We start from the raw sequence: 12,583 nt of genomic DNA on the forward strand, positions 1-12,583 counted from the left end.
CTGTGGTTCTGCTTTTCTCTATAATGACTTCATGTTAATGAAGGCTTACCCTCTGCAGTGATTCAGATACTTCAATAACAGTCTACCCTTCTGGCCACCCCTCCACAAAGAGCAGGTCTCTATTTTTAAAAGTTACAACTGTTTTGAGTTACTGAGGAGACTCATTTACAAATTGAGACTTATCAGCTTATATTGATTGGGTCACACGTCCAGTGTTGAACCAATGGCTGGGCCTACGATTCAAACCCAATAGAGAATAAGTATGTATGGTTTCCTAGGGGAAATTGTGGTCCTGTTACCGGAAGCCCAGGTAGAAGATACCAAATAAGCACAAACAATGGGTGCCCACTATACACTCACTATCTAGTCAGTCGGTAAGGGCACGTTCAATGCAAAAAACTCCTCTATGAACTCTGCCATCCATGATATCATTTACTCTTCAGACAAGTCCACGAGAAAAATATAACTATCTCAGTTTTCCAGGACAGGAAACCAAAGCACAGAGGGACATCATTTCATATAAAGTAAAAGAGCTGTTAGCATGCATTAGTTTGCTAGGGCTGCCTCAACAAAATACCACCATCTGGGTGGCTTAACAAAAATATGTCTGACCAGGTGGTGGCACAGTGGATAGAGCATCGGACTGGGATGCGGAAGACCCAGGTTCGAGACCCTGAGGTTGCCAGCTTGAACGCGGGCTCATCTGGTTTGAGCAAAAGCTCACCAGCTTGGACCCAAGGTCGCTGGCTTGAGCAAGGGGTTACTCAGTCTGCTGAAGGCCCACGGTCAAGGCACATATGAGAAAGGAATCAATGAACAACTAAGGTGTCACAACAAAAAACTGATGATGGATGCTTCTCGTCTTTCTCCGTTCTTGTCTGTCTGTCCCTATCTATCCCTCTCTCTGACTCTCTCTGTCTCTGAAAAAAAAAAAAAAAAAGTGTACTGTCTTCTAGTTCTGGAGTCTGGAAGTGCAAGGCCAAGGTCTCCCCTTGGCCTTAGTTGGTCTCCCCTAACTAAGATCTCTTGGCTTGCACGTGGTTGCCTCTCGCTGTGTTCTCACGTGGCCTTTTCAGGGACCCTTATGTCTCTGTGCGTCCAAGTTTGCTCTTCTCATAAAGACACCAGTCACATTGACTTAGGATAGCCTTAACAGCCACAATTTAACTTAATCACCTTTTAAAAGCCTTATCTTTAAATATATCATATTTTTTGCTCCATAAGATGCACCCGACCATAAGACACACCTAGGGTTTAAAGGAGAAAAATAAGGAAAAAAATATTCTGAACCAAATGGTGTGTTAAAATATTTAATAAAATACTGTATTTTTCGCTCCATAAGATGCACAGGCATTTTCCCCTCCACTTTTGGGGGGGGAAAAAGAGCATCTTATGAAGAAAAAAATATGGTAATCACATTCTGAAGTACTGGCGGTTAGGGCTTCAACATATGAATTTTAGGGTAGACGACACAAGTCAGCTCATAAGAGACTACAAAACTGTTCTGCTCATTGCGCCAAGCTTCCAGGGAGCGTGAATGAGTTCCTGTCACTCATTCAAGTTGAATAGACCCGCAGTTCCGAAGGCTGAGTCTCTTCGCATGTGGCATCCTGGCGAAGAGCTGCCATCTTCTCTGTCTTCCTGGGACAGCCTTTCTCCTGAAAGATATGCAGTTTCTTCTGCACTAAGAAGAAGTTGTTTTTTTTTTTTCTTTTGGTTTCTTTTCATTTTGTTTTGTTTTTGGTAACCATATCCCTATTGCAGGATCAGAATAAACAGTATTTTGTGAATGTGTAAATATTTTTTCTGTTCATGAGCAGCATATTGTTTATTGTTCTTAAACAAGTTTAGCCAAGGTCTGAATCTCCCCTGTCCAGAGATAAGCTGCCTCAGGACAACAAAGATGGCAAACTTGGTGTCCGCAAATCATTCTTCCTTTAGATCTTATGCTCGCTTGCTTTTTATTCTTTTATTAAAAGCGAATGAAGAAAGCTGCCCCCAATTCAGTACACGTCCTTTGGCTGTAGGTTGAGCTGGCAGGCAGTGACTGAGCTGACAGAATCCAGGACGTGTGGGGAGGCAGGGGAAGGCGTAGAAGGACTAACAAACTGGCTGAATGGAGAGAGGGCAACAATAGCTGGGCCCAGGGAGAACCGAATATTTCGGTGAAATGATGAGGTTGTGACGGGGGAAGAAAAAGTACAAGGAAGTGGTCTACTTGAAGACTGTACTAATGTGTCTGGAATAAACGAGAGGTCTGGGCAATCATCAGCAACTGCTGACATTTCCAACAATGAGGATGAAGTTGGCATCTATATGGGAAAGAATGTAAGTAGGGATGGAAAGGGTCTATTTTAAGCAGGAGTCTGGCCTCATAGACAAAAGCCACCATACTGCCTATCTCACTGAATTCCTAGGCTGGTCGAGAGAAGGATTGCTAACAACGTCCCCCCCCCCCCTCCCCACCCCGGTCCCTAAGATGATTTTGACAGTGGGAAAAGAATAGTTTCCAGTGAATTTTCTTTACCATTTCCAAAACCAATCGCTGATTTTTAATAATTACTTCCTTAGGCAGGGGGTACTGACCTAGGTTCAGCTGTTTCATTTCAAACTAGACTTTAATTTTCAGGCTTTGTGGTTTTTTTTTGTTTTTTTTTTTTGAGGGGGGGAGTCCTACCTAAAGAGAAATTGGTCAAGTGTGTGCTCTGCTGGAATTCCGCTGGGGAGATTATCACAGCAAGCCCGTGGCCTGGGGGTGCTGAAACAAACCATGGCTGTAAAATTGAAATGAGTTCATTTTAGTTGATAGCTTTTTATTTAATTTTAAAATGCAAGTAGCTATTCTTTGAAAGAAGGAAAGGAAGTCTAAATTGCTCAGCTAATCCAATGAAATACTGCCAAGAGGAAAACAGCAGGCAACTGTCAGCGCGTGGGGCGTCTTCTGCAGACCTGGCTTTTGTGCCTCTCTTCTGTTTTCATTAAAGCAAGTCCCCGAGATCAAAAGAACTCGGGAGCCCGGTGGAAGGCAAGGGCACACGTTGTTTACTGCGCCCAGCGAGCAGCCTGCTCACCCCGGGGCTGGGAGGCAGGCACACAGGTCAGAAGAAGAAGAACCCTATCTTGACCTTTCCAGATCTCCCTCAGGAGCCACCAGGGAGCAGCAGATGACCGAGTCACTCGTCCCATTGCCTCTGGTTAGTTAGATACTTGCTTGAGAGTGAACAGGAAAGCTCGCATGAAGAGAGAGGAGGATCAGAAATAATAATGGCACCAATTATTCACATTCCTGTGGCTCTACGATTCACAGAGAGCTTCACATACATGCCGGCCTTTGATCTTACCTGTTGGGGAGCAGGCCAAGCATCTCTGGTCCCCTTGTACGGAACAGCAATCCCAAACCCAGAGGCACAAAGACAGGAATTTGTCTGCAATCATACATATACAGCTTGTTTGGAACGTGGGCTTTGATAACAAATGCCCCCGTTTGAATCCTGACTGTATTACTTACGAGCTATGTGACCCTAGGAAATTACTTAACCTCTCTTCAATCCCAGTCTCTCATCTGTAAGCTGGAGCTGAGAATAGAATCCAGCATAAAGGCTGGCGTTGGGGATCAAACGATAGGATGGATGTCAAGTAGGAGCAACCTCTGGGACATAGTATTTAATAAATGCTATCATTACATCTTATAAACACTTTCTGGCTCACAAAATAGATTCAGTTCAACTGAATTGATTAAGCACCAGAGCCAAACACTGTGTTAAATTCCAGGGATGCTAAAATAAGTCATTCATGACCCTAGCTGTCCCATGGGTCACAGGGGTAGTTCAGGTACACGGATTCCCTTGGTACAAAGTGATATTTTAAACAGCGAAGGTAATTAGAGGGCAGATTTAGCCTGGTCTGAGAGTGTTGGAAAAGGCTTCCTGGAGCAACATACTTTTCTGACTTTACCTTTACTAAAACCCTCTGGAAAGAAAAAAAAAAGCATTATTTTTGTCCACTCTATAAATGAGAGAAACAAGCTTCAAAAAAGGTCAAAGACTTCTCAAGTTCTCTCAGTTGGTGAGTATTGAAGCCAGGTCTCAATTACACTAACCCAGTGGTTCTCAAACATTTTAAAGTTGGGGCACATTTAAAATCCTACAAATAGGCCCTGGCCGGTTGGCTCAGCGGTAGAGCGTCGGCCTGGCGTGCGGGGGACCCGGGTTCGATTCCCGGCCAGGGCACATAGGAGAAGCGCCCATTTGCTTCTCCACCCCCCACCCCCTCCTTCCTCTCTGTCTCTCTCTTCCCCTCCTGCAGCCAAGGCTCCATTGGAGCAAAGATGGCCCGGGCGCTGGGTATGACTCCTTGGCTTCTGCCCCAGGTGCTAGAGTGGCTCTGGTCACGGCACAGCGACTCCCCGGAGGGGCAGAGCATCGCCCCCTGGTGGGCAGAGCGTTGCACCTGGTGGGCGTGCCGAGTGGATCCTGGTCGGGCACATGCGGGAGTCTGTCTGACTGTCTCTCCCCGTTTCCAGCTTCAGAAAAATACAAAAAAAAAAAATTAATAATAAAAAAAATAAAATCCTACAAATAATTGTAGGCACACTATATACAAATTTCTGAAAAATATGTTATAATAATTAAGTCAAATATTAAAGAAAAAAAAATAAAGTCCAAGTGTGCTTTTATGGTAATTAAATGGAATAAATATGACAAAATTAAGTTTATTCTGACATTAAAAAACATTTTTATGTTACATTTTTTGAGTTATACTTTTTTAGAATTTATAAAAACAGGAATTAAAAATAAAAAAATGACAAAAAAGTTATTTTTTATATCTATATAGATATATTCTTAGTAAGATTTAGTAAATTCAGCAGGTCCCGGCGTAAATGTGTTAAGTTTTTTCACTCTTGTGTTTATGAGAAACATGAGCCGGATGTGTCCTAGAGATTTCTTCAATGTTTGGACATATATTTGAAAGCCAAACTCTCATTTCCTTTTCAATACATTGAAGAATTCCTCTCTTTTTACTCTTAATTGTGTTGAGGGTAGAAAATCCTAATTTACATAAATAGGATGTTGAAAATTGTAGTAAAATGTTCAAAGCTTTTAAAAATATTACCATATATTCTTCTTTTATAGAAATCCAAGTCTTCAAGAGACAATTCCTTATGTTTAATCATCAATCCAAAACCCCCACCATACATATTATCTTAACTTTACACCAAACAAAGGATAGAAGAAACTTGCCTCCAGTCTTTCCAGGCAACATGGGGGGTAGTGTAAATAATCCAGCACCCAGTTTAACAGCCTTTGCAACCTAATCAGGCAAGTGAGGTGGGGGGTTGGGCAGACTGTCAGCTTACAGCCAATTCCCCACACCTCTGTCCCCCAAAAATCTAAACTCCAAAAACTCAGTTGGTTTTTTGGTCCCCAAAGGCACATATTTCTCTGGAATACCATAGGGTGCACCTGGAAATCTTCTAGGGCGCACCAGTGTGCCCTGGCACACACGTTGAAAACCACTGCACTAACGTATCTCAAGGGTCTATTCCTTTGAATTAAGTCATTGAGACAATCAGCTGTTGTTGTCGTTGTTGTGTGTGTGAGTGTGTTTTCCTTCCCCACTATTTTTCTTGTTTAAAAGGAACCAATCATTCTTTCTGTACCTCTCCTTTTCTCTCTGAAAAATTTAGCACAGAGCCAAGTTCTCTAAAATCCACAACCTGCTAAGAGTCACGAAAACCTAGACTGGGAGGGATAATCACTTACCTGTAGGAATCAGGAGGGGCAGAGACCTGCATGTTGTTGAATTGTAGTTCTGCCATTCACAAGCTCTATGACAATAAGCAAGCAGCTTAATCTCGTTGTGTCTCAGTTTTGTCATTTATAAAATGGAGTGATAATAGTTTTCACCTCCTAGAACTGCTTTGATGGTTACATTACCACAGTGCTTGGCGCACATTATAATCACTCAAAAAGTGTTCACTATTACTGTAGAGAAATGCCACATAACCACCCACTTCACCCCTCTGTTCTGATCGCACATCAGCTGTGTGTTCTACTTTGAAAGCCTTTCCAAGGGACAGTCTGGAGCTTCACGTGGGAAATGACCAATCTTATCACCTGGAAATGCAACTCTTCTGTACACTGCTTATGCTCTTATTTATAATATTACCATTCTGCTCTCAGAAACCAAACCAAACAAAACAGAGGATGGCTGGTCATGCTATTTTTGGATAAATAAATGAACATCTCAACTTTCTTTCTCCCAAAGTGTCTAATCCCAAGAACTTAATTTTTGCCATTAGAAGTGTTTTATTTGCTTCCTTCTACTGCTGATGGACAGAACTCCTCATGTCCTGTGGTTGGTGTGGCAATAATATAGGTAGCTGGTCATAAGAGTGTGTGTGTTGAGCTCTTTATTTTCAAAGCACATTCACATGCTTTTCTTGTTGACCCTAAAACAACCAAGGGAGGTAAGGAAGGCAGGGATCAGCCCCAGATTAAGGATGAGGAAATTTAAGTATAAAGGAGGGAATAAAAATAGCCACTATTGCTAAACATTGCTTAGGTCCCACATCATTTATACATAGTATCTTATTTAAACTTCTGAAAAGCCCTCTCTACTAGGTGTTAGCAGTTGATTGTGCAGGAGAGGAAAATGGGACCCAGAAAGGGAAGCTGGTGTCCAACTCTCTCCAGGTAGTAAATGGTAAGGCTGAGCCTCCTGTCCAGATCTGCCTCACTCCAAAGCCAGTAAGTTCAGTCACAAACTTTTAAAGATTTGGTCACTCATTGTTGACTGTCATGACATTAAAATCCAGAACTCCTGATTCAAAGTCCATGGCACCTTTCATTAAAACACTCACCCAGTCCTTCTTGCCTGAGTGAGGTGTGGGAGCTGGACCTGCCTGTCACTCACAGTCGCTGCTCACGCAGAGCCCTTTGCGGCGGTCCTGTGCCGATAACTTTGGAGTTTTCAAGCATGCAGTCAGACAGTAACAAATTTATATGTATATAATATTTCTATAATTTTAAAATAGCATAACTTGTTTTATATATAAATATTAATACCATATATTATAAGGTATTTATATAACTTTATATATTTATATTATACATTATATATGTTATATATAACGTATAAACATATATAACATACAAAGACATGCTTATATATTTAGATATACCTCTTTATCCTACATGTAAATGCTTTCAGAGTTTGTCAGATTCTCCAGCAAGAATACAGATTTGCGCCCAGGCCAGCTGGCTCAGTGGTCGAGCATTGGCCTCGTGTGTGGAAGTCCCGAGTTTGATTCCCGGCCAGGGCACACAGAAGAGTCCATCTGCTTCTCCACCCCACCCTCTCTTCTTCCTTTCTGTATCTCTCATCCCCTCCTGCAGCCAAGGCTCCATGGGAGAAAATTTGGCTCAGGCACTGAGGACGGCTCCATGGCCTCCACCTCAGGCACTAGAATGGCTCCAGCTGCAACGGAGCTACACCCCAGATAGGCAGAGTATCGCCTCCTGGTGGGCATGCCAGGTGGATCCGGTTGGGCGCCTGCTAGAATCTGACTGCCTCCCCACTTCTAATTGCGGAAAAATACAAATAATAATAATAACAACACAGATTTGCAGGCCAAACAAACTTTTCTGGGACTCACCAGAGGGATACCTCTGTAGGTAGAACATGGAAAAGAGTGAAAAAGAAAAGGTCCTGAGAGTTTCTCCTCTTCCCCTGAGTGTCCAGTACATGTGGGCGTGTCCATACACATAACTCACATGGAGGTCTCGGTCAGCTCTGAGCCAACAGGTGGATGCTGTGTTCACCTTATCCTGGGGGACGGGGCATGGGCTATGTTACTACTCGAGCTGTTTTCATTCATTTGTTTTCCATTTCACAAGGAGACGATGGTGAAAAAGGAGACCCCGGAGAGGAGGGGAAGCTTGGCAAGGTGGGACGCATGGGGCCGAAAGGTAGGTAAAACAGGATGAACTTAACAGTCACCTTAGAACTGCTCCTCTCGCAAACTTCTGGACTTGCCCTGGGACATAGCAGCTTTTATAGCACCCTCTGCTCCAAAGATGCATGAACTGTTGTTCAGGTAGGCATTTCCTCTTCACCAGAGAGTCCTTATGAGATCACCTGTCAACAAGACTCAGACACATTTCTCTAATTTTATCCTTAGCGGTGTCTGGAGTTGGGACTCTGGGAGCCCCAAGGAATAGCAGTCCCTGAGAATATCTCAGAGACTACGAATGCCAGGAACACAGCTGTGTTTGTAGCTGTGTCTCCCTTTAGGAGCCACTGCTAAGCAACCCTTTTTGGCTGGCTTGGAGCTTAAGGAGGAAGAGGAAACGCAGCAGAAAGTTGTTTGGTTCTTTGATTTACTCACCTTTCTCCACTATCTGGTGGGGTGTGGAAGGAGTAGGAGCAAGGAAGAGGCTACTAGAGAATGTTTTTACCTGCAAAGCCAAAAGTAAGTCTCACCAAAACACAGCTCCGGGTTGCGACATGCAAGCGCGTGTCTTCTGAGCATTGCCATGCTACCTGCCAACTGTTACAAAGTGGTGGCCCTAAACCTCGGATTTCAAAATCTTCATAATTTAAAGAGAGGAAAAAACATTCCCAGGCCTTTGAGACCTCGATTTGAGCAGTTCTGATTTAAAATCTTCTTATACTACAGATATTCCTATAGATCTGGAAAATTAATGGCAAAATTTTTAAATATCTCTTTATAATTGGCAAATATTTTTTGATTTATTCTAGAAAATACAAAAGTATTACCAATTTTGGAGAAACTTAGTGATCCCTGGGTTTTTGGTTGTTGTTGTTATTTTGTGTTTTTATTATAAAAACTCGGTAGGACAATATTTGATATTCCCTTGATGACTGGGTTTTATGACTGTACACTCCCTATTCTTTCTTAACGTGGCTCAGAGAGTCAGATCCAGTTGTAAAATAGAGAAGGAATGGAATCCCAAAGTGGAGCTGAAATGGACCTAGCAAGGCACAGAATTAGAATGAAATACGAGAATTCTTTCCCTCGGCCCCTCGTCTGACCTTTGGATAAAGCATCCCCTGCTGTAGTCCTTTAAAAACTATTGCAAGCATTTTAATACCATATCATCCAGTCCAGGACTGTCATATGCACCCACATTTTAATTTTAATACCTACATTATAATGCTATTAAAATAGATAAGAGAGCACAGTATGTATAAATATACTACAGATAGGAGAATGAACATTTTGGAATTTCCTTCAAGTGGATAGCCTGCATTAGCCACGTCTTTAAAGGGAAGGTTGAGTGTTAGGATATAAAGATGACATGCTTTGCTTTTCAGGGATAAAGGGAGAGCTGGGTGACATGGGTGACCAGGGCAACATTGGCAAGACCGGGCCCATTGGCAAGAAGGGTAAGCCTCATTCTCCTTGAAATGTTCTGTAGCATAAAAATAATCTCTTTGCTTTTTCTTTTAACATATGTGTGTTCTCTTTTTTCATCTCTGGGCCATCCAGTAGTAGAAAACAATTATTTATAAAACTCAAGGTAGCCGAGGATAGTATAATTTTACTTCTTAGATTGAGTGGAATGAGAATAATTCTGTGTCAGGGATCTGTTAACAGGATGGGAACTTGAAGTACACTGTATTTCCCCATGTATAAAATGCACATTTTGTCGAAAAATTTTGAATCTAAAACGTGGGTGTTTTTTATACAGTGGTTGTAGAAGTGAGGCATTTCAAATGCCATAGTTGGAACTGAGAACGAGGCAATATATGAAGACAGTGATTCATCATCAGACACAGATGAGGACAAGCTAATGGATGGGAGTTTTGACAGTGATGAGAAGTTGTATGAATTTTATGATGAATAAAACTTGAGTTCAATAACTTTATGTAATACATTTTTTTTTCCAAATTTCGGGCCCCAAAATTAAGGTGCATCTTATACATGGGAGCATCTCATACAGGGGGAAATACCGTATCCTTTTGTTTTCAGTCATATCCTGATCCTGTGCATAATTACTGTTTCAATACTATAAATAACCTCCATTACAAAAATAGAGGTAGCCTCTTTTTTTTTTCTTCACCTAATTACTGTTTTCCTATCTTGCTATAAAGCCCCCCCCCCCCACCCCATGGTAGCAGGTTCTAATTGCTTCTAATATTCATACAAGCATTGTCCCACTTTGTTTGAAGGTACAAAGCTGAATGAGAATCAAAACTTTTATTGCAAGAAGCTCACAGACTATTGGGGAACATAGGGTTTTTTTCAGAAAGACTTATAATACTGAATAACTCTATGGCTACGTTGAAACCATCTGGGAAAGTAAGCAAGATTGACATGAAAAACTGATCGAGGTCTCGAAGAGTAGTAAGACTCTTTAAGGGAGAATGCAATGGACAGTTGGGCAAAGGTACGGGTCAGGGCAGACTCAGAGCCTCGGGTTATAGAATTCTACAGCCTTGTTGTACCCTCCAGCTTCCACACCTGCTGGAGCAGCTGCCTTACTGAACATGTGCCTCACTGAGGTGGCTAGATGCGTGTTCCTGGAAGGACCGAGCTGAGATTGTGGCTCTTCTCCTGGTGTCCAGTAACTCAGAACTTCTCTCCCTACTCTCTTCCAGCTCATCCCTTTAAGAATTTTCTTCCATTTGCATTTGAGAGCAGGGACTGAGGGTGATGCCACTGTGAAGAAATTGCTATGGTTTTTGTTGTTGTTGTTTTTTGTATTTTTCTGAAGTTAGAAGCGGGAAGGCAGTCAGACAGACTCCTGCATGCGCCTGACCGGGATCCACCTGGCACACCCACCAGGGGGTGATGCTCTGCCCATCTGGGGTGTTGCTCCGTTGCAGCCAGAGCCAATCTAGCACCTGAGGTGGAGGCCATGGAGCCATCCTCAGTGCCCAGGCCAACTTCTGCTCCAGTGGAGCCTTGGCTGTGGGAGGGGAAGAGAGAGATAGAGAGAAAGGAGAGGAGGAAGGGTAAAGAAGCAGATGAGCGCTTCTCTTGTGTGCCCTGACCGAGAATTGAACCCGAGACTTCCACACGCTGGGCTGATGCTCTACCACTGAGCCAACTAGCCAGGGCTGCTAGGATTGGTTTGTTTTTTGTTGTTGTTTTTTACAGAGACAGAGAGAGAGAGTCAGAGAGAGGGATAGACAGGGACAGATAGACAGGAATGGAGAGATGAGAAGCATCAATCATTAGTTTTTTGTTGCGCATTGCAACACCTTAGTTGTTTATTGATTACTTTCTCATATGCGCCTTGACCACAGGCCTTCAGCAGACTAAGTAACCCCTTGCTGGAGCCAGCGACCTTGGGCTCAAGCTGGTGAGTTTTGCTCAAACCAGATGAGCCCACGCTCAAGCTGGCGACCTCGGGTCTCAAACCTGGGTCTTCTGCATTCCAGTCGGACGCTCTATCCACTGCGCCACCGCCTGGTCAGGCTATGGTTGTTTTTGATCAGAGGATTGATTGTATATTCACCTGGGGTTGAAATCCTCAGAGCTGGGGAAGAGCTACATAAACTGCTCAGATCTCACGAGGCCTGCTGCAGAATGTGTCTGCAGTGGATTTACCAGGAAGCTCTGGCTGCAGAGACCACACTTGTTTGGGTCTTCCCAAGACCCTGCCAGGGTCCTTCCCAATAGGTGCCCGTGTCTTGGTAAAATTGAAAAGTAACACATTTTAACCTCAATTGGTTAAAATACTGCCTGTCAATATTTTATTTATTTATTTATTTATTTATATTTTTTACAGAGACAGAGAGTAAGTCAGAGAGAGGGATAGACAGGGACAGACAGACAAGAATGGAGAGAGATGAGAAGCATCAATCATCAGTTTTTCATTGCGTGTTGCAACACCTTAGTTGTTCATTGATTGCTCTCTCATATGTGCCTTGACCGCGGGCCTTCAGCAGACCGAGTAGCCCCTTGCTGGAGCCAGTGACTTTGGGTTCAAGCTGGTGGGCTTTTGCTCAAACCAGATGAGCCCGCGCTCAAGCTGGTGACCTCGGGATTTCGATCCTGGATCCTCTGCCTCCCAGTCTGACGCTCTATCCACTGCGCCACTGCCTGGTCAGGCTGCCTGTCAATATTTTAAAAAAACATTTCCCCATCTAACAATAGTTAGACAAATTGCCCCTCCAACAAGTTTTTTAGACATATTTTTCCTAACCACCGTGCCCCATGAGATTTCAAGAGCACTCACGGGCCATATATTTATTATGGACTGTGTGTAGAGTAAGATTTTTATCTCCTCTCAAGAACTGACTTCTGCATCCTTCAGGTGATCTTGTCCCCAAGGAGAGTGCACAGGGTAAGACTGCCATCTCTTTTCACTTCAACTTCTCTTCATCACATTCATCCTTGTATTAGCTGGTTTTTGGAGTGGATGCCAAGTATTTGGGAAGCTAGCTAAGAAGAAGTTGAGTGGGGGAAATATTCTGTTTAAACTTATTTAGGGAGTTTGCAATGACTTCCATGTGCAGCTGCAAAGCCAGTGAAGGAGAGCTCCCAAGAATACACCTAGCATTTCCTGTCTAGATCTATCCAGAGTCGTGATGAAAAAATGTGTGGGGG

General features: G+C 43.1%; 1 protein-coding gene across 1 annotated transcript in view; it reads left to right on the forward strand.

Annotated features, from left to right (window-relative positions):
* Positions 1 to 12,583, forward strand: part of COLEC10 (collectin subfamily member 10) — a 43,886-nt gene that overhangs the window by 16,208 nt on the left and 15,095 nt on the right. The window contains exons 2-3 of the mRNA XM_066379396.1: positions 7,899 to 7,970; positions 9,340 to 9,411. Coding sequence (XP_066235493.1) covers positions 7,899 to 7,970; positions 9,340 to 9,411 — 144 coding nt within the window. The remainder of the gene's footprint in view (positions 1 to 7,898; positions 7,971 to 9,339; positions 9,412 to 12,583) is intronic.

This window comes from Saccopteryx leptura, chromosome 3 (assembly GCF_036850995.1).
Source record: "Saccopteryx leptura isolate mSacLep1 chromosome 3, mSacLep1_pri_phased_curated, whole genome shotgun sequence".
Taxonomy (NCBI): Eukaryota; Metazoa; Chordata; class Mammalia; order Chiroptera; family Emballonuridae; genus Saccopteryx; species Saccopteryx leptura.